Genomic DNA, 23833 nt, shown 5'->3' with positions numbered 1-23833 from the left:
CCTCAGAATTAGCTCTGGATTCTGAACCCAAGTCGACTTGTCGTGGCATCCCACCTTCATTTCCTGGTCGGGCACGAGTGGAATGCACCCGAGAGGACGCTGGACCATCACGCTTCAGAGGTGGCGCCTTCTAATGTGAGGACACTTGTTTTACTGAAGCTTCCAGGATTCAGATGGAGGAGCAGAAACTTTGGTGTGGAAGAAAAAAAAAAATCACACTTTATTGAAGCTGCTTTGGCAGGAGCAGAACAAACTGCTGACACTTTTATTTTGAAAGAGGAAGTTGGTGTGCACGACAGCAGAAATGCTGATCACCCTGCTGCAGTTTGTCTTCACATCCATGTTGTTTTTCTGCTTCGACGGTTCCGGTTTCAAAATAAAAGTGGACTCCTGAACTGCGACAGAAGGATGGTAGAGTTTGCATGATCGGGAACAGAAAGGCAGAACCAAGAGATCGCACGTTGCTTCCCGTTTGCATATTGCATGGAACACGCTTGTCATCGCGACACTGGAGCAGGAATATCAGACGTCTCAGGTCCGTCGTCGCTGTCACACGTCCGACAGAGTTTTGTCCGCCAGCAGGATCTTCTCTCCAGGCTTGAACGCCGGCATCCCCATGTACGGGCAGCTGGCGCACCTGAAGGCGTCGCCCAGGTAGCACTGCAGAAACACCGTCAAATCATCACCCCTCCTCCTCCCACAATTCTTCCCATCCCACTGTTTGCGAGCTACGACACGTGAGAGCCACGGTACTCACGCTTCCACAGGCAGACTTGGGCAGACTGGACTTCTGGCTTCCTTTACTCTCCTGCTCCAGTTCCTCGGTGAGACCACACGTGCTGCAGCGACCGGTCAGTCAGAGGAGCAGGGTCCAGAGCATGAAGCGCGAGCGTGGCCGGACGCGGCTCTCACCAGTTCTTGCAGGCTTTCTTCTTGGCGGCTCCAGACCCGCAGCTGGGCGCCTTCAGCGACGCCGGGTCGGGCTTCTTCAGGTCCTCCTCGTCTAGCAGGGCGTCAGAGTCCAGCAGGTCCTGCAGAGGCCGCACAGTGAGGACCCGACATCCAGCGGCACGTCCACGCTCCCGACTCACCACGTCCTCGTCGTTCATGTCCGTCGCCGACAGCATCCACATCTTAACTGCGTTCGGGTCCGGAGCTGGTTTCTCTGCTAGACATGGTGTGGAACATCAGCGTCGCCAATTGAGTCAAAGACCTGCAGCCCGACCTGTCGGAGGAGTCTTCTTCTTCCCGAAGGACAGCTTGAGCTGACTGGATGATCCCACCTCGAAGTTGGGTTTGGACGCCGACACTCGGACCCGGGACAGCGTGTTGCCCTGGTATCCGGTGGCCGAGCACAGGACGCTCAGAGCCTCTGGACTCAGCTGGGTTCTGCTGACCTGCAGGTGACATGGTGGTCTGTGGTGCTGCAAGGAGGTTGTGATGTTGAAGCCAGGGATGAGACGGAAAAAAACGCTCACCTCTGCCACCGACATGAAGCCGGAGAGCTTCAGCACCGACATGAGTCTGTCGATGGTCCGCACACTCTGGCCGTCTGCTCCTGGATTGGAACACAGAACTTGTTTTCACTCGATCCAACCAGGGTCCGAGTCCGACTCTCACCTGTGACCGCCTCGTCCAGAACCAGCTGGCCTCCAGGCTTCAGGACTCGGGCCAGCTCTTCCAGAGTGTCCGAGCTGTGGACGATGGAGCTGTCGGTCAGCAGGCCGGACAGCACGCAGTGGAAGGAGGACGCGGGTCGGGAGGCTGCGAGGAGGAACTCCGTCACTGAGGGTTTGAGAGCGACCCCAACGCGGCAGACAGACGCACTCACACAGCTGCAGCCGCTCCAGATTCTCCACCGAAAACTGCCCCTCAGGACCCACCGCCGAGCTCAGCTCCTCAGCAAACTGCTTCAGAGCTGCAGGGGACGATGGCTGAGACCAGACCAGCAGAACCTGGTCCCCGGGCCGGACGCCGAGACTCTCCATGGTCCTCACTGACGGCTGGAGGACACGCACAGGTGAGCTCACCAAGTCTGCACTGTTTATTCACAGAAGGAACAAGTGCGGTAGTGACGGTTACGTCATGAGTTCAACGTCTCGACTCAGCACGCGCTTCAATTTCACCGTTGAAACCACGTTGCTATCAAAATAAACGGCTAGTTGTTTATGGCCGGCAAAAATCGCAATAAACGAACACCCGTGTTAAACAATGTTTTGTTACAAAGTGGGAAATTATTAAAATTAGACATTTTTTCCCAAGAAACTCTGTATTTTGGATGCGAGCTGCGCAGGTCCAGTTAGCGAAACATCATGACGCAGGTGTGACGACCAAACTGCGCCGCTACGAGCCCCCACGCGCGTTCACACGGCAACTTACACACAGCACCGTGTCGGTGAATGAAATACCTAGGTCTGAAATGGATGAAACAAGGAGCTGTGGGGCAAACTCACAGATCTGCTGTCCGGGTGACCGTTTCGATTGTACGTGACGTATTTCCGGATTGCAAAACAAGAGCGTGCGCTTTTCTTCGGACAACCATAACAGAGAGATCAGCAGGCAAATTGCGCTTGTATGCCCCCTACTGGGGATTTTGTGGAACTCACAATGGTGGAACAGAAACGAGAACTCCAGCACCAGATTGTGCTTCATAAAGAGAAGCAAGATGGAAAATGAATATCTTTAAAATAGATATCTGTAAATACAATAAACACCTCGATAAAGGGAGATACATTTTAAAAACCAAATAAAAAAATGGTGAAATAAATTACAAACTAGTCATTTGTCTTTGGAGAAAGTTGAAGTCATGAAATAAGAGGTCTGAATGAAAGAGAAAGAATACATCAGGGCTTAAAATTCAAGTCAACAACTGCCTTCTTTTATTTGAAAGAGGGCGAAGGAAAGAGGTGTTTTGCTTTTGTTCAAAAAAGTTTTCGGAAACTGCAAAAAACGTTTGGAATTCTCAAAGGTTCGTGTATGTAGTTCATCTGGGAACCACCTCTTGTAGCTGTGTGTGAGTGTGGGCTTATTTATACTGCCTTGTCGGAGCCAATTCTTGACAAAGCACTATCCCTGTGGGGACCTTGTGCCCATCCCCGCAACCTAAATTGGAGGATTAAGACTTGAAAATATTGTGGTGATTATAACTGGGTTCCAGTCTGGTTCAGAGTCCTGGTTCAGGTGAGTCATGTGTTTGGGAGGGTTAGGTTTAGGGGGAGAGGCTGGGGAAAGGGTCATCCATCCATCCATCCATCCATCGTCGCCCGCTTATCCGTTGCTGGGTCGCGGGGGCAGCAGCTTCAGGAGGTCACGCCACATGCCATTCTACCGAGCGACATCCACCAGCTCTGACCGGGGGGATCCCGAGACGCTCCCAGGCCAGCGTAGAGATATAATCTCTTCACCTGGTCCTGGGACAACCCCTCGGTCTCCTCCCAGCTGGACGTGTCTGGAACACCTCCAGAGGGAGGCGTCCAGAGGGCATCCTGATGAGATGTCCGAACCACCTCAGCTGACTCCTCTCAATGAGGAGGAACAGTGGCTCTACTCCGAGCCTCTCCCGAGTGACAGAACTTCTCACCCCATCTCTAAGGGAGACGCCTGCCACCCATTTCAGCCACTTGTATCCGGGACCTTGCTCTCTCGGTCATGACCCAAAGCTCATGGCCGTAGGTGAGGGTCGGGACGAAGATTGATCGGTAGATAGAGAGCTTTGCCTTCTGGCTCAGCTCTCTCTCATGGACAACAGTCTTTATGGGAAGGTGTGATGTCGATGAGAAACCTCACAATGTCCTCAGAGGGACAACAATACACACGATGGGTGACGGGACGAAGGGTTTGTGTTTTATTCATGTGTATCTTTGTTCAGTTTTTCATTGAAAATAATACTTAAATTATTTTTCTTTCCTGATGCGCAGTGAGGCGTTTTGTCAGTTAGAAACATCACTTCATGAAGCAACCCTTGAGCTGAAATCCTGCCTCCGCCCACTTCCGGCTCCGCGACGCTGCCCTCTGGCGGCGCGGAGCCGCAGCTGCAGGAGCGTCAGCGGAGATGGCGGCGCTGCTGAGAGCTGTGCGGACTGGAAGGGCACTGCGGGGCCTGACCTCAGGTAACGGCGAGCCGCCGCTCGCTGACACTCCCGCAGTCTCCCCGGACTGTGGGAATCTCGCGTGCGTGGTCTGGGTCTGTTGTTTCGAAAAGGAAGTCGATGCTAGCTCTAGTTAGCTTCCAGGCTCTTCAGAGGTGATCATGAAGGACAGGTTGTTGACTCGATTTCCGGATTAAATCACGAAATATTTAGCAAATATAATTTGATTTAAAGCAGATATGAGTCGAGTTCAGCCCTGGAAGTTTGCTCCATACAGAGTAATAACGTGCTGGTTATATAAGGTGCGCAGTACAGCTAAATATAGCTTTGTTTTGGTTTTGCTTCAGCGTGTTTCGGGATTTGTTTTGATAGTGATTCTAAGTAATATTCTGAAAACTCAACCGGACAATCGTAGACCGTCCCGTTCCCCATCTGAGGGCTGTTTTCACGCACAGCTTATTTAAATACCTGTGTGTGGTAGTGAGGCATGCGATTCTGGGATGCTAAGTTGTTTCCGGCTGAACTGACCAGGAAACCAGCCGTCACCTGAAGACGGCCAGCTGTCCTGCAGCACCAGCGCTATTTCAGTGTTCCACCAGCTGCCTTCCTCCTTGTGACCCGGGGATCAAGGTTTTAGGAATGCGAGACCGCCAGAGACAACCAAACTCTGCCTTCTGGCTCAGCTCATTTTCCAGTTAAAGGTTCTCTGATCGATTACATTGTGATGGGTTGTGTGCCACTCCAGCGGCGGCCCAGCCGGCGTCACCCCACAGCGGCCGCCAGACACGAGCGTTCCAGCGTGCGGCTCTGAGGCTCCAGGACGACTCCAAACAGGACAAATCCTCTTCCTCCAGCACGTACCACCAGCACTACCGCGCTGACGGCGCCTCGCAGGCGGGCGAGCAGGCATCCCGGCCCAACACCAGGTCGGCCCTCCCCAACCGTCTGCGCCCTTGTTGACGTCACCTCGGCTGATTCCATGCTTGAATGTGGCAGCTACCAGGACCAGAGCGGCGAGCAGGGGGAGGAGTACGAGAGCGAGGAGCAGCTGCAGGAGCGTATCCTGACGGCAGCGCTGGAGTTTGTGCCACAGCACGGCTGGACCATGGAGGCCATCGCGGCCGGAGCAGAGGTGAGCGCCGGTCTTATTTCCATGCGGCAACTGGTCCTCACGATGCCTGTGGCGTGCCAGACCCTGGGACTCTCCTCCGCCTCCACCGGCATGTTTGACCACGGAGCAGGAGACCTGGTCCTGCACTTTGTGGCGCAGTGTAATGCACATCTCTCAGAGATCCTGGCGGAGCAACACAAGCAGGTCCAGCTGGGACAGACAGAGTGAGTCTCTTCACACGGGGCCGCTGTGCAGCACCGCCTGGTCACAGCTGATGGTTCTTGTTGCTACAGAAAGAAGAAAACGGCTGAGTTCCTCAGAGACGCCGTGGAGACTCGACTGAGGATGTACGCGCCGTATATAGACACCTGGCCGCAGGTACAGAGGTCGCTGACCTGGTCCTCGCTGGCACTTGACTGATGTGTGTGTCCAGGCTATGAGCATCCTGCTGCTGCCTCACAACATCCCCGACAGCCTCAAGCACCTCAGCACCCTGGTGGACGACATGTGGTACTACGCCGGAGACCGGTCCACAGACGTGAGTGGATCCTACCGTCCTCGAACCCCCTTGTCCTGCACCCACACCTTCCTGTCTCCTCTCCACCACCACCCTCACAACCCCCGGCCCGCCTCCTCCCAGGTTACTCCCTCACCCCGACACCTCTGCACCTGCTGTGGCTGAAGGGAGACTTTCACCTCTGATTTTCAAGACTAATTTAAGGCTTTTTTTTCTGAATCTAAATGACATAAAAACCAGTGACAGCCACCCAGGTTCAATGTGTTAAAGTCAGGAGTGAAAGTCCAGCTGAAGCTCCAAGACTCAAACTAGTCCATATGTCACTTTTTGTGTCATGTTTCATAAGTGAAAATGTACTTAGTCACTGAGTGAAAATGTCAAGGAATATTTCCCCTTTAATTCAGCAGCCACAGACTGGGCTGGACGAAGCTTCACTGTGTCTGTAAGAAGCCCTCTTCTGTGTGTGCTCCCCAGATGAACTGGTACACCAAGCGAGCGGCGCTGACCGGCATCTACAACACCACAGAGCTGGTCATGGTCCAGGATTCTTCTCCAGACTTTCAGGACACTTGGAACTTCCTGGAAAACCGAATCCAGGACGTGGTCAACATGGCCTCCACGGCCAAACAGGTCAGTAGAGAGGAAGAGAAGTGTTCAGACGGCAGTGGACCGTGATGGATTCAAGCCACGCTGTGGTGTCTGCAGGTTCAGTCGACCGGTGAAGCTGTAGTGCAGGGGCTGGTGGGAGCTGCTGTCACGGTGAGTGTTGTGGACTTGAGCTTCTCCACCGAAGCTGTAGGTGAACAACTGTGCTGTGATGTTCCTGTCTGCAGCTGAAGAACCTCACAGGACTGAACCAGAGGCGATGATGATGGCTGAGCCTGGGACGTTTGTCTCTAGCTGGACATCAGCGTTGGGGACTGCAGGAGAATCGCATCAATATTATCTCACAACACCAGTCACGGCAGACGTGATGTTTTGTTTCACCTGATCTCATCGATTAAGCAGGAACGGTCATCAACATGTGGGTCGACAATCTTTGGTTTTTAAGGCGCTGTGGAAACAGAGCGACACAATTGTTGCAAACAAATGTCCTGAAAGTATGTCACTTTGTCCATTAAATCTGTTTAGCAATTCACTCTGTTGTGTTTATTTCATATCAACATGAAAGACTGAAGTATTCACTTCATGCTCCTCTGGTCCAGGGATTCTTACCCTGGATTCTTGGGATCTTTTAGATTAGTTTAGATTCGCTTGCCTTATTTTGTTTTTTTATTCAGTAAATAAATCAGATCATGGTAGTTCAAACTGCGTAACGACTAATAAGATTACTACGAGATGTAGTCAAACAAACAGACGTTTATTGCTAAACTAAAAACTATAGCGACTGTAAAAATGTAAACAAAATTATTTTGAAATCATTCCGCGCCACGCGTTGACCCGGATGTGGAGATGGTGACCCGGATGTTTTCTGCGACCGTCGCCGCTCGTTAATCACATGACTGTTTCTGGCCAATCAGCGGCGAGTAAATAGAACTTACGGGTCTTTGAAGCAGCGGTGCTAACAGTCGGTGAAGCGCTAGCATCGGGAGGATTTGGGTTTACTTCACTGCAGACATGCCGTATGCGAACCAGCCCACGGTCAAGATCACCGAACTAACAGACGAGAATGTCAAGTTTGTGATTGAGAACACCGACCTGGCGTGAGTGTTGACGGTTCGTGGCGGAGCTGAAGCTAAACAGCTAACCCGCTGTACAATGACTGGTCTGGATGTTGCAGTGTTTACGCCGGATGAAAGACACAGAATGTATTTCACGACTTCAGTCATCGTTCACATAGGCTCATACAACCGGGTTAATATGTTTGACTGAAGTCTAAGTTTGTCAATCTTTGAGAAACTCTGATTTAAATACGCTGTTAGCCAGTGACGTCACTGATGGTCCCCGAGTGTGACACTGTCGGCTGTGTTTGTGTTTCAGAGTTGCGAACTCCATCCGTCGAGTCTTCATGTCAGAGGTTCCAACTATAGGTACCGTGAAGTGACCATGACCCCGAGTTCCTGTTTTCATGGCGAGGCTCTGTGTTTTCTAGCGATCGACTGGATCCAGATCGACGCCAACTCCTCCGTCCTGCACGATGAGTTTGTTGCTCACAGAGTGGGTGAGTGTCGACAGTTGTTTGGTCGCGGTGAATCCGAGCCGGGCTCACTCAAGCTTGCTGTTGTCAGGCCTCATCCCTCTCACCAGCGACGACATCGTGGAGAAGCTGCAGTACTCCAGGGTGAGTTCAGTTGCTCGGCGACACTTGAGAGCGTCGCGCCTCTCATCCGCAACTCCGTCCTGCAGGACTGCACCTGCGATGACTTCTGCTCCGAGTGTTCCGTGGAGCTGACGCTGGACGTGCGATGCACGGAGGACCAGACGCGGCACGTGACGTCACGTGACCTGCTGTCCAACAATCCCAGAGTCATCCCGGTACACTGTCTCCTCTTCACCCGTGAACACAAGCATGAGACCGGTTGCTCCCACACGTGCCTCATGCAGTCAGGTCGCTGGTGATGGTCGTCATGGTAACAGACAAGTTAAGTGGTTCTAACCCAGGGGTGTCAAACGGTTCCACGAAAGGGCAGCAACCAACCCTGCAGGCACAGATGGGTGAGCCAATCAGTTGTCAGCTGAAACTAACAGCAGCAGGCTGACAATCACTTCTGACGGCTGATTGGTTGGAACAAAAGCCTGCGCCCACTGTGGCCCTGTGAGGACCGGTTTGAGACTCGTGTTCTAGCAGGTTGTGAAATGAACAGAATATAAGTCCTGGGTTTGGGCTTTTTCTGGCTTTTTGATATTAGCTGAACTGGTGACAATTCTTCATGTCCAGTCCTCGGATCAGAGCCGACCCTTCTCACCCTGGACATGGACTGTTTGTTCCTCTTCCCTCTGGCAGGAGGCTGCGGTCCATCCAGACCAGAACCTCCCGTCACAGGAACAGCTTCCTCCCCTCGGCTGTCAGACTGTTGAATTCATGAGCAGCCCTTGTTTGTTTCTTTATTAGTTACTTCTATTATTATTGTTTATTTTTATTCATTTACTATTTTATTTTTTAATTATTACCATGTTTGTTTTGTTCATTATTTCATGATGTACCCAAGCGCTTTCCTAGTTGGTGGGATGCTCTCTGACAATGGCAGTAAAGCGTTCTGATTCTGATAGAAACGCGAGTGTTTCTCCAGTCAGCAGCGGCGCGTCTCTGCATATCTCCAGCTCGATTGGGTCACTTGAGTTTCGCAAGCAACAGACTTCAGTTGTTATGGCGTTTCTGTGAAAAACACGTTTGATCACGTGAGAATTAATCATTGGAAAGATCATTTTTCTGATGCGCTGTTCAGGACGCTGCTGACGCCAGAACTGACCGTGTCTTGTTGCACTCACAGGTGACCTCCAGGAGTCGAGACAACTCCAACGAGTACGCAGAGCAGGATGGTGAGCAGCGGCACACCCGCACCTCTCTGTGCAGCTTGATCTTCTCATGCTTCCCTTTGACCAGACATCCTGCTGGTGAAGCTCCGCAAAGGACAGGAGCTGCGGCTCAGAGCCTACGCCAAGAAAGGCTTCGGCAAAGAGCACGCCAAGTGGAACCCGACGGCCGGGGTGTCGTTTGAATACGACCCGGACAACGCCCTGAGGCACACCGTCTATCCACGACCCGAGGAATGGTTGGTTCACGCCTCATTTTACTGACACAGAGATGCTCAGTCAGTCACTGGAGATGTGCTTTGGATTCTGACTGGATCACAACCTTGCAAGTTGAGGGCTTAAATCAGAGGTGGGCAATTCAGTTTCCTGAAGGGCCACATGAGAAACAGTAACTGTTGTGAGGGGCCTTCATCAGAAGAAAGATAGCCATGACTATGGAACATGACAGCAAAATATATACTTAAGTAACAAGGACAAAATGAACCTAAAAAGATGAAATGTAAGTAAGGACATTAAGAAACCTATTGAAATATTTCATTTTATACAGTTTTAATTTGAATATAAATTGACATGTGGACCAGACGTTCAAGATAAAAAGGCAATTTATTTGAAAATATCTTTTCAATATTTCTTCAATGTGTTTTGAGGAACAAGAAAAACACACACAAATGTCCAATGTAAAAAAAAGATATGTTTATATTGATATATTTACTGCTGAAGTGCCGGTGGTGGTGACTAAATGAGAGAACAAAAAGAAAACTTTAAAAATTACAACATATCAGCTATAGTTTTAGTCTGACGTCAAAAGGGCCCTGAAAATACAGGCATCGGACCGCACTTTGCCCAACTCTGTCTTAAATATTTCATGCAGTTTCATCAATAATTTGTTCTTCTGACGGCTCACAATCATTTTTGGCCATAGTAATAAAATTTTGTAATAAAAAAAAAAAGGCCTATATACTCGCCAGACAAAGATCTGGTTTGTGTTCTTTGTGTTGGACACTCCGTGTCTCTGTGGGTTGGACTTGAATGCTTTAACCTTTTGAACTGATCAGTCGAACTCAACAAGAACGGAGTGTTTGCTGCAGCCCAACTGAGCTGTAGGGAACAGTGACGTCTAATGCAGTGCAGGAGCTGTGTCGTCCTGGCAGCTCTGGTCACAAACCCTCATCCTGTTGCTGCTCTCCCGTCTCCAGGCCCAAGAGCGAGTACTCTGAGATCGAGGAGGACGAGGTCCAGGCGCCGTACGACCCCAACGGGAAGCCGGAGAGGTGACGCACGTCCCAGCAGCCAGGCTGCAGCGCCTCACTCACCACGCCTGTCTGTGCTGCAGGTTCTACTACAACGTGGAGTCCTGCGGCTCCCTGCGACCTGAGACCATCGTCATGACGGCACTGGCCGTCCTCAAGAAGAAGCTGAGCGACCTGCAGACGCAGCTGAGCCACGAGATCCAGAGCGACGTCCTCACCATCAACTGAGGACTCGCTGCCGTCTCACCCCGATGCTCGTTCACTTTGGTTGTGTCCTTTTAAAATAAACGTTTTTGTATCTTCTCCAGCAGTGATGCGGTCGCTGTATCGGACCGTCGTGGTGAAGAGGGAGCTGAGTCACAAGACGAAGCTCTCGATTTACCGATCGATCTACGTTCCCACCCTCACCTATGGTCACGAGCTTTGGGTAGTGACCGACAGGATGAGATCGCGGATACAAGCGGCTGAGATGAGTTTCCTCCGCAGGGTGGCTGGACACACCCTTAGAGATAGGGTGAGGAGTTCGGTCATCCGGGAGGAGCTCGGGGTGGAGCCGCTGCTCCTCCACATCCAGAGGAACCAGTTGAGGTGGCTTGGGCATCTGATCCGGATGCCCCCTGGACGCCTCCCCGGGGAGGTGTTCCGGGCATGTCCTACCGGGAGGAGACCCTGGGGAAGACCCAGGACTCACTGGAGAGATGATGTCTCCACTCTGGCCTGGGAACGCCTCGGGATCCCCCGGGAGGAGCTGGAGGAGGTTTGTGCGGACCGGGAAGTTTGGGCTTCCCTGCTCCGAATGCTGCCTCCGCGACACGACCCCGGATAAGCGGCAGAAGAAGGTGAAGGTGTATCTTCTCCTTATGTGTGTGAGAAAACAAGATTCTTCAGTTCGTTGGATGAAAAATGTGGAAGTCCCGAAAACACTTGAGAGGAGCAGGCTTTACTTGGAGCTCCTGACGGATGGATGTCGGCTCCAGACATGTTCTGCATCCAGGAGAAACGCCCTGGAACAGAGTTGGCTCTCTGCTCAGAGCCACAGCCTCAGACCTGGACACCCTGCAGGTGGTGAGTGAGGCGCTGCAGCGGCCGGCTGGAGGCTGCAAATCTCTGTCCGGTCCAACAAAGACCAGAATACAAGAGACTTCACTTGTCACTGTAGCAGCAGGTTCAGCGGAACTGAGGGTGAACACAAGAGCCACTTCGACGGAGGAAAAAAACGCAAGTAAGTGGTGCGGATAAAATATCTATCTAAAATATAAAGGTATTTAAAAGCAGACAGTGATTTAAATGACTATTTAAAACCTGACAAATGAGTGGAGCCGGTCAGAACAGCGCAGTCATAAAGAGCAGAAAGAAGAACACCGTTTCCACTTATAATTTAGTTTATTACGTTATTGACTTATTTTCATGGATGAAAATAGAAAAAAAAAGCGGAGAACGCTAATTAAACCTAATTGCCATCGCGCATTAGACTCAGGACCGCGGGTCACGTGGTGTTGTGACTGAGGCGGAAATGAAAGTTCTCTCGCGGAGGCAGCGAAGCGCAGCCGACAAAGGTGGGAAAAACACAGCGAGTCGAGTCCGTTTCCAGGGTGTCACCACGCGTGTGCTGTTTTGTGAATTACCGCGCGTGTTTTGGTGCTCCTTGGCTCATCACACGGTGCTCAGGACGCGTCTTGTGGACTTGTCCTTTCACAAATCCTCCCTGCGAAGCTCGGTGGCTAACGGTTAGCTTTTGTTGAGCAAGCTATCAGTGGTTAGCAGTGCTGCGCCGGAAACGCATTCGTTTGTCCTTCAGAGTAATCGTGTTAAGTGGCGACCGTAGCAAAACACCACCCGAGCCTTCAGCCCTGTATTTGATGTATTACTAAGACCGTATCGCATTTTTGTCTGGGTGGCGTTTCATCACCTGTTTATGTGGCGTTTGTGCCGCTGAGCGTTGCTTTAGGTTTAACAATAGGACCGGAAGTGTGGATGATTTCCGTGCGCTTGGCGATGATGCGTTCAAAACCTCGCTCATCTTCCGTGTTTGTGTTTGCGTGGAGCGGCCGATGGTATTAAGACCCTGGAACAATGAGACGTGTGTAGCAGGACGCGCTTGACGAACGCCGCCGGTGAAGTGGATCCTCGCCCGAGGCTTTTATTGTCGTCTCTGCCTGCGTGTCGGGCATCAGCTGGTTGTTGGACTCGGAACATCTGCATCCGGACTGGGTCTGCGGGTTCTGGTTCTGGCAGCGTCAGTCACCTCGGCGTGGGGCCGGTAGCCGCCCAGGATAGTGCTGGATTAAGAGATTGAGTTGGGGTGTCATTGTTGACATCCCAGCGTCACTGACTTTGTCCAAGGTGATAATCCATCTCCTCCTGTTGTCACGATGAAAAGCTGCCAACACCAGTGTCGCTGCTGGAATGTGAAGTGTCGGAGAACCGGCCGCTCTCTTCACTGCAACTCGCCACTCTTTTGATCAGTCGTATCTCTTTTATTATCGGTCGACTCTGCTCCATGTCTGCTTGTTGTGTTGTATGTAGTCATTTCAAAGCGTGTGTTTGGACACTTCATATTTACCTCCAGTGTTTGGGGTCGCGATGGTCCCAGAGGCTCAGCTGGTCCTCCTCTTGCTGTGGATGGTGCGAAGCCATGGAGACGAGGAGTCCACTCTCGAAACGGTTCAGTAGTGGATTATAGTCGTTACAGCTCTGTTCAGGATGATGGGGACGCTGGTCGTGTTCTGACCAAAATATCGGCCGAACAAAGTGGTATATTGAGGTGAAAAGAACCAGACGATGCCAGATTATCAGTCAGGGCTCATCTTAGTGTCACTTCGCTGAGGATCCAGGGAGTGATTCATGTTCTCAGAGGTGTTGAAAGTCATCCGTGAAGGTTGTTGGAGTTGAGTTCTGATCCAGGAGGGCTTGGCCTTGCTCCTCTCCATCACCTCCTCCACACAGTTCATGACCGAGTTGGTCTTCTTCCCGAGCATTCCTCCGTGATGAAGACGGCTGAAGCTGTGGTGTTGGCACCAGCTGTGGTGCTGAGGAGCAGCACATGGTCCGGCACCACGGTGGCGTGCAGCTGCTCACTTCACAGGAGCTGCAGACGATTGCTGGAGTGCACCTTGCTCCCCAACACACTCATGACGGAGCGTGCTTTCACTTCCTCATTGTTGGAGCCTGAGTCACCGGAGCAGCGCTGCGGGAGGTTGATGGGCCTGTGTGGACTTTGATGTGTAAATGGTGCCAGAATCTGTGATGCATCTGCAGCTGCAACGTTGGCGCTTGAGAAGTGGGAAGGCAGTGCAGCGCTGAAGCAAGTCCTCATGGTGACTCACCCGTGATAACGCTGTTGTGTGAGTCAACAGACACTGCTGATGACTGACAGTCAGCTGATGGACCTCACACTCGGAGGCTCGCTGCTGAGACTGTGTGGTGTTGGTTTTGTGAAGCTAAAATACAAATGCCAATTTTGAGTGGTGTGTTCGCGGGGCAGGCCAAGGAAGGTGGGGAGATCCATACTGACCATGAAGACAGTCTCAACTAGGGCTGTGCATCCCGATACAGGAGTGGTGACACAATACTCTGTGACATGTGGCCATACTGTACTGTACTGTCAGCAATATATTGAAATAGGAGCCAGCATAATGGGGGAAAACCAGACCGTGCAGTGCAATACTGAGCGTATGAACTCAGGTTTATTATTACGATGTCAGTGCAGTCAGACTTTCAGTTGGATTCCACACTCCAGCAGAGGAATGACCTGCTAACCGACAAAATAACTTACATTTATCAGGAGAGTATCACAGAATCAAATGTCGTGATATTTCAGCAAAAATATCGATCGCACAATCAAGAATGGCGATGTTTGAGCGTGTCGATATTTTCTCGCTCCCCTGGTCTCCACCCCAGAGCCTTGTGGGCAGGAGAGCAGACTTGGTGCAGGACGGAGACGAGTCAAGGCTCATGGAGGTGCAGGAGCTGGAGTGGCAGCCAGCGCCGCAGCAATCGTCCATCGCCTCGACTCAAACCCTGTTTGACCCCTGCTGTCTTTCAGAGCTGTGATGTCATGGCAGCCGCCAGCGTGACCAGACCCGGTGGTGGCCAGCCGGCCGAGAAGTCCCAGCTCGTCCTGAAAGGTGAGCGGAGTGTGTTTTCAGGGGACGACTTTGGGCGACTCGTGTTGGAGTCTTCCATGCTCAGACTTGCTGCCTCATCGTCCTAATCCAAAATCCATGGTTTTACATAACTCACCACTTCCTCCTTCACCCAGCTCTCATCCCATCTTACACGCTGAGCTCAGTCTGTATCCAAGAGTTTAATCCTCCTCACCGTCTGACGTGATGATGATGATGATGATGATGACGACGAAGACGACGACGACAGAGATGGAGGCTTCACTTCACTAGTTGTGCGCTTGACTTGTGTGAGCTCGACTCGCCAAGGCAGGTCACAGCTGGAGATCTGAATCCCTGATTCCTTGTCTGACACACACAGAGGAATGCATTTATCATGTCCTGCTCCGTGGCAACCAAAAACACCATCTGAACTCGCCCTTGCTCCTGAGTCTTCTTTCTCTTTGGGCTTCTCCCTTCAGTGGTGGCCACAGTGGATCATCCTCCTCCATCTCCCCCTGTCCTCTGCTTCCTCTCCTCTCAAACCTCCAAACCTCATGTCCTCCTTGACCACCTCCATCAATCTCCTCTTTGGCCTTCCTCTCCACCTTCCAACATCTCAACATCTTCATCTACCAATGTACTCTCTCTCTCTCCTCTGTACACGTCCAAACCATCTCCATCCAGCCTCTCTGACTTGGTCTCCTAAACACCTGAGCACATGTGCTGTCCCTCTGATCCTATCATCATCCTGCTCTCACTCCCAGAGAGAAGCTCAGCATCTTCATCTCTGCTACCTCCAGCTCTGCCTCTTGTCTTCTCCTCAGTGCCACTGTTTCCAAACCATGCAACGTTGCTGGCCTCACCACCTCTTTGGACACCTTCCCTTTCATCCTTGCCGACACTCTTCTGTCGCTCATCACACTTTTCTCCAATGATTCCACCCTGCCTGCACCCGCTTCTTCACCTCTTCCTCACACTCTCCATGGCCCTGGACAGTTGAGCCTCAGTACTTCACCTCCTCCAACTTCTTGATTAGATTTTTATATTTCAAACGTCTTTAACCCTTTAAAGGCCTCATACCTGTGTTCTTTCATTTCATAATCATTTAGATGTTGATATAAATTACGGATCATCCCTCCCTGAATCTTAAAAAATATTGTTTTCATTTATTGTCTTCAGTGTTTTGGAATACTGTGGTGCTCCGCTAGAGGGCGGCAAATACTCGCGTGATGATGGTTGAAACCCTACTGAAGACCGTTTTGTCCTTCACTCTGCTGCTCTCTTGTTGAGCTTGAATTGTGTTTGTGTCCAGTGGTGTCAGCGAAGCCACAGTCTCCGAAGCTGCCGAACCGCCACTCTCGCCTCAATTCCTTTGTGGAGGTGACGGCGGACGGCCTGACCAGCGAAACCAAGAAAACAGGCAAACGCAGTGGGCACCTGGAGCTGCAGTGGAACGAGGACCTCACGCTGTAAGGGGTTCTCTGAGGCCACTCCTGTGCTCTCAGCATCACACCTTCACTGGTGGTTCCAGTCGAGTGACGAGTCTCTGTCTGACAGCAACGTGACGCCGCAAAGTCGCCTGGATCTGAAGCTGTGGAGCTGCCACACCCTGAGGAAGGAGCTCCTGGGCAGCGCCACCATCGACCTGCTGGACACGCTGCGCACACACCATGGCAAAGGTGAGGCGGCCTGAACATGCAAGGCTTCCTACCAGACCGGAGACACCTTCCTGGCTCCATGTCACTTCCTCCGGGCCCCTCCCTCCTCGCAGTAGCCGACACACACATTTATTAACAGGCTGTGTCTTGTCAGGAGTGAAACTGGCTGAATAAAACAAGTCAACTAATCCTCCCCTGAAATCAATCCTAAAGTCTTTGATTTTGTTTAACACGATTTCCTGTTTCTTATTCATCATGAAGGGCATTATGGATCTCACCACTTTACTAGACAGAATAACAGAACAGGACTCTCCTCTGTCCCCTACTCTGCTTCCCTCTATTGTTAGGCTTCGCTGCTGTATCATTCACCAGTTGAAAAAAAATCTTTAGCACATGACCTTAAATTGGATTTTTATTATTATAATATTTATTTTTTGGCATTTTTTTTTTTTGCTTATGATTGTAAAATAGAGGACATGAAGCAGAGGGACATGTGTTTCTCATATGCATATGATTTGTGCTGAGTAAGCAGAATAAATAGATGTGTACCAATCGTCACAAAGCTGGCCTCCATGGCGTGTTAACATGGAGGTAGTTCTGATGAAGCTCAGCATCTCGTCCACAAGTCTGATTTGTCTCCTCTCTGCGCCCTCTAGTGGAGAACGTGCAGCTGAGTCTGGTGCTGCAGACGGAGAACAAAGGTTCAGTTGTAGCGGGCGGCGAGCTCAACGTCTGTCTGGACGGCATGGTTGTTGATCTGGGCTCCTTGCCCAATGGCAGCGCGGCTGCGGCAGACAGTAAGTCCCGCCTTAACCGCGCGCTCACACACAGTCACACATGAAGACACGAGGACGGTGACAGTCACCTACCCAACACATCACGAAGGGTTTTGTGCAGATGAACACTCCAACCAGGAGTTGAGGCAAGGCTTGGTCTTGCTGACACGGTCCATAACTCTGAAGCCGCGACTGTACGGGCTCTCCTCTCACACTTCTTCACTCCAAGTCCTGACGGCCGTGCCGGGCTTCCTGCTGGATCCTGCGTCTGCAGCTCTGTAATCCTTTAAATTCCCTCCTCCTGCGCTACTTCACGGCCCCCGGAGGCACGAGCACGAAAACCTCCATCGTGCCTCACTCAACAGTATTTTCCACTCAGGCGCTAAGCTAACATCATGTAGGAGCGGCCTCCATGTGTTTTAAACAAATATACAGCCACGAGTGGAGGCCCTCTCTGAACGCTGACACACACACACACACACACACGCCAGCACAGAGTCGGTAGTGTCCACCGCTGAATTGGCTCAGTGATGGTCGAGGCCTGCGCACTCATGTAAACGTGTGTGTTTGTGAGGGTGCAGATGTGATGAGGGGTGAAGAGGTGAGGTGTGAGGCGTGTCAGCGCGCGCACGCGCGCGCGCGTGCGTGTGTGTGTGTGTGCGCGCGCGCCTGCTGTTGCACCACCTCCCCACTGTGTGCCAGGCCCGTGGGGAGAACTTCCTGGAACCCTCCTGTTTTTCATGCGATAGCTGGATTGATGTTATAAAACTCTGTGGGACACTGAGACTGAAGACTCGGGAGGATGCGTTGGTTGGTGCCAACAACCCATTTAGATTGGACAGAAGGCCTCTTCCTGGACCAGGAACCAGCACTTGGGACCATGTTTGGTCAGTCGGGGGGCCCAAAGCAAATGTAGTCGTGGGCAATAACAAGGACGCCTCTCCCTGAGTTGGCCCTCAATTAGAAGAACTAAGTGCATCTTAAGGCACCACACAGCTGAACTCTCAGTCACAGGTTTTTAAACAAACAAGGTGCCAGAACTTGCTGTGATAAGATCTTATTCACTTTTGAGCCAGGGACAAGCGGAGTCAGAGTTTCGGGGCTCCTGACAAACATGGAGCTCATCGTGTCCCCATGTGGATCAACAACGTGGCATGTGTGGGTCGACTGTGTCCCAAGGTCGCGACCCCAGGCCCTGCACATGTGTGCGCTATACTGACGGTTCCACCCTTTGGTTTGTGCCTTCCAGTGCAGTGGTCCTGCAGATTCATGACCGCATTCTCTTAATCTGTGTTCATGAGACGTTTGAGGCTCAAACAGCGTATGGTTGATCTCCGGGTGTGGGTGACTCGGAGGAGTCCTTGTGGTGCAGGGCTGGACCTGTGTCTCTGCTCTTCATCTGTGACTCCAGAGTGTCGTGTCAACATCAGGAGTTGCAGCACAAACGTCCATCCACAGATGACTCCAGACCAGAAGCCCTGCTCTGGATCAGCCACACCTCGGCCCAGGGTAATGAGCTGGAGCAGGACCTCTGGTGTTTTGTGGAGCTTGTTATGTCTTTGACCTTTCGAGAGAAGTTCACTTGTACTCGTTAGCTAAATTCTTCCCTGATTCGTCGAAGCCCTCAAGTGCGTGAAACTGAAACCGAGGCTGCTGAAGATCGAGACTTCCGGTTAGCTTGACTTCCGGACTGACCTCTGACCTGTTGCAAGCATGAAAGCCAGCGGAGATGTTCTGCGCTACTTTGCACTGAGCGTCACCCTGTTCCTGACTGACTCCTGCCGCGTCCCTGACTCAGACCTGGAAAGATCCAGGAGGTGTCAGTTCCCTCCGTGGAGCTGCTGGAGCCTCCTCCTCTGAGGAGGAGGATGACAATCCAGAGCTTCTGCCTGAGTCCAGAGCAGATTCGGTCTGTGACGATTCAGGCCGGTGCTGGAACATCTGGCTCACGACTGAGGTCTTGGCTGGAGAGGATGCAGGATCCGACCTCCTCCCTCTCACTGTCCCTCTCAGATGTTTCTCTGAGAGCACACTCCTAATCACAAACATCAGGAGGGGCCTTCGTCTAATTTGTTCCAGAAAATTACATAATTGTGTGTCATTGCTTGCAGCCTGGCAGGACAATCGCCTCTGTTGTCCTCAAGCTGAGTGTGCGCAGCTGAGATGAGTGTGTGTTCCCTTCCTGTCAACACGTGTGTTTCCTGACTTGTGCGTCCCAGCGTGTGCTTTACATTCCCGGGCCGCTGTATGGCTGCGGGCTGGATAAAGGTGGAGTGTGTTGCCTTCAGGTGGCGTCAAGGCGCTCTGTGTTCTCGCCGTCAACGCACCTCTGTGAGCGGGCGAGGGCCGGGCGAGCTCGTTTCTCCTGGCAGGCCTCATAAACAAGCCCTTGTGTCGACAAGCGTTGGAACATTGACGCGCTTGTAAGTGTTGGAGGCAGGGGCCGCTGGGGCGGAGCTTGGCTCACATCAGAGACGCGGTAGCTGGACCTGTGCTGGCATCACTGGTGGGTGTCACGGTTGTGAGTCACTTGCTGTCCAGGTGTGTAACTCGCCGACGAACGCTGAGGCCCCACCTGCGCCGGGGTCGGACGGCCATCGTCGAGACAGACTCGTTTGAGGTCCCTGTCCACTGCCAGACTCGTTTCTCTTCAGAAACCTCCTCCTGCTCTCGGGACCTGGTCTCTACAGCGTGTTCTGCGTAGTTGTTTGCTTCTGAATTTGACACTTTGGTGACTATAACTTTCTCAGTAGCTGTTGACTCGACCTGCAGAGGAACCCTTGTTCTGTGAGTCACTCCAGAGCTTTGTCTTCTGGCTCAGCTCTTTCTCCGCCACCGTCCAGCTTCCTTCACTCGTGAAACGAGACCTTGCGCTCCGTCGGTGATGGGTTGCGTTTGACCTGTCGTGACAGAACTTCACACAGCGGCTGGCGGCAAACTCTTGGCTCAAAGGTCTTTTGTGTCCGTGAGGAGGCTTATGTTGCTTGAGAGGAAGTGACACATTTCAAACTTTTAAAAAGACGTCAGGTGCCTGGGTGGACGCGGCCGCTCCAGAAAACTCTGCCGATGGCGCCCGTCCACTTTTTCCACGTAGTAAATCCCTGTCAGGCTCATTTGTGATGTGTGGTTTGGGGCAGGCCGACTGGTGTGTTGCACCAGGATACAGTTGCATACGTGAAGGTTCACTTTGTGTTGTGGGAGCATAAATTTGTTCACGCACTGTGGAGACTGTCAGGAGGTTTAGAAAGTCAAGGTCTCTCAGGTCACTGTTTTAATTGAGTTTCAGGTGGGCAACCTTGGCAGCGCGACACCCTGGGCTGCTGTACAGAAAGACAAAGTCTCTGTTACCTGTTGCCACAAATGTCCTCAAGCTCTTCTCCTGGAGGAGCAGAGGGTCTCATCCCAGTCTCTCCTGGATGCCTGAGCTTCTCTCTCTGAGAGTCCAGACTCTCTCCAGGTTCTCAGGGTCAATCCAAAGCTGGTGGCCACGGGTGAGAGGAGAAACCCAGCGGCCAGCTCTTCTGAGAGCTGAGTCACTCATGAAGTCGAAGACCCTGAGATACTTGAGAGATACTACCTGATGAAAGCCTATTTCATTTGTTATTATTATTTTTCATTTTTAAAAAACCCACCCCAGGCTCAGAAACCAGTCGGCGTTGTGTTGGTCTTCTGACCTCAGTCCCAAAACACAGAGCTCCTAAACGTTCCTTTCCACTCGCAGCAGCTGTGTTTTGAATGTAAAATAGTTTTTCATATGTCAGTGTCATGAAAATCAAGCGCAGGTGTCACACGCGCACCGGTCCGATAATTGGCCCAGTGTTGTTCAGCGGGGAGGGAGGGAAGGGGAGGGGGTTGAACTCTGGCTATGACACAATTGTTTCTCACCCTGTTTATTTTCCTCCACGTCCTCCGCGTCCACTCATAAGAAGCTCTTTCATACTGGCTAAAGAGAACCGTGTGTGTGTGTCTGCCTTACCTTTCTGTTGCGTAAACATGTTGCACACCATCGCGATCGCGTGTGTATGTGGAGCAGAAGAGTGAGCTTGTGGGTTTCACGTCGCACCCGGGGCAGCGAGACCTCATGCAGACGCAGAGCAGCCGGCCCGGGTTGGATCAGCAGCTCCCTCTCACTGGTGCGGCCTCAGTCATGTCTCAACAAACACGTTCCCCAAACCTGCAGACGCTTGCTCCCGCCGGCTGTTTGGAGCCGTCTCTCTTCACCCTGTCAAACACCGCCGACAGGAAGCGCCGGTGGGAGCTTGATATTTATCATCTGGATTTACAGAAGTGGGGTCTTCTGTGGATCAACGGAAATGTAGCTGCTGAAAACACGCGTCACTTCAGAGAATCATTTCTCTCATTACTCATGAAGTCAGGAACAGATTGCTCTGTTTAGCTGCTGTAAGCCCACCAGCCTTCTGCTGCCACTTGGACGGGGTGGGGGGGTCGGAACCAGCTGTCAGCGGTCCATGTCTTTGCATGGAAGCTGTGGTCGTACTCAGAGTCCCAGATGGATGACTGAACTGTTGACTCAGGATCTGGGACTCAGGACTCAGATTCAAAAGGAAGGAGCTTCAGGTGAATCATTTGTCCATGAATCGATGAGGCCAGCAGGACAGATGCTGTTTTTTAACCTTGTCTATTCAGTTTACTTGATAAAATGGAGGAATTCGAAAAATACATGCGCAAGAGACACACGCCGGACGTGAACCAGCAACCTTGTGACACACAGGGATGTGCTTTAACCGCTACACGAGGTCACGTGACCAGCTGCTCAGGTGAAGCCTCACAGCCTGACGTGTTTGTTTTGTGTTTGTTCTGACTATTTTGCATAGACTTCCAGAGTGTGTCTGGATATCCATCGGTCCAAGGCTTCACATGGCTCCAGGGTGATGAGGTACACAGGAAAATGACAGCTCATGGCTGTGCTACGTTAGCATCCGGACTTGGAAACAGAGACGCGACTGAGGAGCCGCGATGAGATTGCGAGTCACACTCTACTACAAATCACGACCCACAGGTCTGTGACCCTTGCGACACAATGTCTCTTTGGCCATCCGAAGGAAGCGCAGGACACCATCTGAGACTTACGGAAGACTTTGAGGGAAGTGGTGGAAGAGAGGGGGCGGGGCCAACCACCGGTAATGGAAAGAAACAAAAACGCTGCTCTAAGGGGTGGAGTCACGGACAGAAACAAAGGAGGACAGCGTCTCAGTGAAGCTCTTTTCTTAAGTTGTCGGTACAGTGTCGACATCGTGGTTTGAAAGCCCCAATTACAGTTTAAAGAAGTCCATTTTTATTTCTCTGTGGTTCCTGAGCTTTGGGAGTCTCCTGTGTTCCTGCTTATTGTCATGAACATTCATGTTGGAAGTCCATGACGGTTTTGCACAGAGTGTGAGCTCTGTACAAAACTCTTTCATCACGGTTGGCAGAATGTTGATCAGTTCAGAAACATCGCCACCATCTGTCTGTCGTTGCAGAAGCGCTGCAGTCGGAGCGGCCCAACCTGAGGAGGACGCAGAGCGAGGAGAGCTCCAGCGCGGCCGCAGCCAACAGCAGGTCCGACCACAAACACACACACACACTCGCACTCCGCTCCGTCTGACGCTCCGTCAGCTTCTCCTTCCAGACATGGCGATGTGATTGCAATAATTGCGCATATTTCTCTGAGTCATACTGGAGTGAAGCGGCAGACGCAGGAGAATGGGGTCAGCTGGTGCCAGCGTGGTTAGCTGAAACACTCTTGCTGCGTGAAAGCCTGTTATTTCCCCCCGGACTGTGGTTCCAGACGCCGCTGCCCGGCTGCTGCGGGAGTAAGATAATAAATACTGCCACACTATGTATTTATTCAATCCCTCGCTCTGCGAGTGCCGGGGGTCACAAGGGCCCGGGGGCCCCAAAACCACCGTGTAAACTCAGCCTCCAGTCATGTGACACACGCGCGCCAGTGTCAAGCGTGACGCAGCGTGAGCGAGTGAATAATACGAGTCCAGTGCGACCACTTCTGTCAACAAGTCTGTCAAAACTACACAAGATAGTGACTTTCAGAAAAACAAAAACAGGTTGCTCACCACTGTTGTGTGCCCCTGAGGCCAAGTTAGGGAGAACAGTCGTGTCATGCTCGGACAGCATACCAGTGCAAGTCCATGGATCTGGAACATGTGGCTGCATTAGGAGCTGAAATCCGATGTTTGCTGATGATGAGTGAGGAAGAGGAGAGCTGGAGGGGAAGGACAGGCTGAAGAGTGATCAAAGTGATGGACAGCAGCGAAGAAGAGTGCAGCGGGTGCTACACTGGTCTGCCATGATGTTCAGGAGTCAGATGAAGATACTGAGGTCCGCAGTGGCAAGACAGGACAAGCTCAGACACCTGTCTGTCAGAGGGACACGTGGAGAGGTTAGGGAGGTCAGGTGGGTTGGGCATGAGGAGAGACGGAGTTGGACCAGGGATGGTGGAGATGAAGGTGGGCGGAGGAGGACAACAGTGACGTCCATGATGAAGGAGGCATCATATGACGAGGGGGTGATGGAGACAGGTGAAGGTGGAGGACCTGCTGTGGAGACCCCTGATGAGGGAATGAAGATGATCTGTGCTCACATCTCGGTGTATCGATTTGCTAAGTTGAAACTTGTTTGCTTCCCTTCTCTGCTCCTCTTCTCTTCAGGAGTAACAGACACTCAGTGGGGGGCTCACAGAGCGGCTCTCCAGGTTCTGCTCCGGTGGTCTCGCTCACCAACGGGGACGTGAGTGAGCAGCAGGCTTCCGTCTCTGGACCTTCTGCACGCCGGCGCTCCTCCAAAATTCACGACAGTCCAGGAAACGGTGGAGGTAACCAGTTTTGGTCCCAACTTG

At 51.9% G+C, this 23833-nt stretch overlaps 4 protein-coding genes across 8 annotated transcripts in view; 3 read left to right on the top strand and 1 right to left on the bottom strand.

The window, feature by feature from the left end:
* Positions 1 to 397: 397 nt before the first annotated feature.
* On the bottom strand, positions 398 to 2525 carry ciapin1 (cytokine induced apoptosis inhibitor 1). 3 transcript variants are annotated; one of them, XM_053885439.1, is made up of 9 exons: positions 2454 to 2525; positions 1832 to 2003; positions 1621 to 1764; positions 1479 to 1558; positions 1226 to 1397; positions 1092 to 1168; positions 913 to 1031; positions 758 to 839; positions 398 to 660 (listed from the first exon to the last, which is right to left on the bottom strand). In XM_053885439.1, the coding sequence occupies exons 2-9, from the start codon at positions 1986 to 1988 to the stop codon at positions 550 to 552; spliced, it is 942 nt and encodes a 313-aa protein (XP_053741414.1). In that variant the 5' UTR covers positions 1989 to 2003; positions 2454 to 2525; the 3' UTR covers positions 398 to 549. The 3 variants fall into 3 exon arrangements, with proteins under 3 accessions (XP_053741414.1, XP_053741416.1, XP_053741415.1); XM_053885441.1 differs by having other exon boundaries at positions 1092 to 1165; XM_053885440.1 differs by having other exon boundaries at positions 2409 to 2502.
* Positions 1880 to 6854, top strand: coq9 (coenzyme Q9 homolog (S. cerevisiae)). The gene is made up of 10 exons (XM_053885438.1): positions 1880 to 2020; positions 3918 to 4109; positions 4834 to 5014; positions 5085 to 5220; positions 5281 to 5423; positions 5493 to 5577; positions 5633 to 5737; positions 6191 to 6346; positions 6422 to 6475; positions 6550 to 6854. Exons 2-10 carry the CDS (start codon positions 4052 to 4054, stop codon positions 6583 to 6585), a joined length of 954 nt encoding a protein of 317 aa, XP_053741413.1. The 5' UTR covers positions 1880 to 2020; positions 3918 to 4051; the 3' UTR covers positions 6586 to 6854.
* A 394-nt stretch (positions 6855 to 7248) lies between these two features.
* polr2c (RNA polymerase II subunit C) lies at positions 7249 to 10759 on the top strand. The gene is made up of 9 exons (XM_053885668.1): positions 7249 to 7419; positions 7697 to 7746; positions 7809 to 7877; positions 7945 to 7997; positions 8063 to 8191; positions 9148 to 9196; positions 9261 to 9429; positions 10387 to 10461; positions 10524 to 10759. The coding sequence occupies exons 1-9, from the start codon at positions 7334 to 7336 to the stop codon at positions 10666 to 10668; spliced, it is 825 nt and encodes a 274-aa protein (XP_053741643.1). The 5' UTR covers positions 7249 to 7333; the 3' UTR covers positions 10669 to 10759.
* Positions 10760 to 11932: 1173 nt separating this feature from the next.
* wwp2 (WW domain containing E3 ubiquitin protein ligase 2) overlaps positions 11933 to 23833 on the top strand; it is a 33581-nt gene continuing 21680 nt past the window's right edge. For 2 of the 3 annotated variants that reach the window (XM_053884782.1, XM_053884780.1), the window contains exons 1-7: positions 11933 to 11996; positions 14486 to 14567; positions 15859 to 16015; positions 16104 to 16225; positions 16861 to 17001; positions 22461 to 22539; positions 23646 to 23809. In XM_053884782.1, coding sequence (XP_053740757.1) covers positions 14498 to 14567; positions 15859 to 16015; positions 16104 to 16225; positions 16861 to 17001; positions 22461 to 22539; positions 23646 to 23809 — 733 coding nt within the window. In that variant the 5' untranslated portion in view covers positions 11933 to 11996; positions 14486 to 14497. Of the gene's footprint in view, positions 11997 to 12108; positions 12784 to 14485; positions 14568 to 15858; positions 16016 to 16103; positions 16226 to 16860; positions 17002 to 22460; positions 22540 to 23645; positions 23810 to 23833 lie in introns of those variants that run through there. The other variant, XM_053884781.1, reaches the window with a different exon arrangement.

This window comes from Synchiropus splendidus, chromosome 14, assembly GCF_027744825.2.
Source record: "Synchiropus splendidus isolate RoL2022-P1 chromosome 14, RoL_Sspl_1.0, whole genome shotgun sequence".
In the NCBI taxonomy this organism is placed as follows: domain Eukaryota; kingdom Metazoa; phylum Chordata; class Actinopteri; order Syngnathiformes; family Callionymidae; genus Synchiropus; species Synchiropus splendidus.
This window is presented reverse-complemented; position numbering and strand designations above follow the sequence as displayed.

Coding starts and splice junctions, on each gene's coding strand:
- coq9 (XM_053885438.1), top strand. CDS start 4,052: ATGGCGGCGCTGCTGAGAGCTGTGCGGACTGGAAGGGCACTGCGGGGC. Junction 5,578..5,632: donor ATATAGACACCTGGCCGCAG/GTACAGAGGTCG, acceptor GTGTGTGTCCAG/GCTATGAGCATCCTGCTGCT. Junction 6,476..6,549: donor TGGTGGGAGCTGCTGTCACG/GTGAGTGTTGTG, acceptor TCCTGTCTGCAG/CTGAAGAACCTCACAGGACT.
- polr2c (XM_053885668.1), top strand. CDS start 7,334: ATGCCGTATGCGAACCAGCCCACGGTCAAGATCACCGAACTAACAGAC. Junction 9,430..10,386: donor TATCCACGACCCGAGGAATG/GTTGGTTCACGC, acceptor TCCCGTCTCCAG/GCCCAAGAGCGAGTACTCTG. Junction 10,462..10,523: donor CCCAACGGGAAGCCGGAGAG/GTGACGCACGTC, acceptor TCTGTGCTGCAG/GTTCTACTACAACGTGGAGT.
- ciapin1 (XM_053885439.1), bottom strand. CDS start 1,988: ATGGAGAGTCTCGGCGTCCGGCCCGGGGACCAGGTTCTGCTGGTCTGG. Junction 1,765..1,831: donor TCTGGAGCGGCTGCAGCTGT/GTGAGTGCGTCT, acceptor TCCTCCTCGCAG/CCTCCCGACCCGCGTCCTCC. Junction 661..757: donor CCAAGTCTGCCTGTGGAAGC/GTGAGTACCGTG, acceptor GTGTTTCTGCAG/TGCTACCTGGGCGACGCCTT.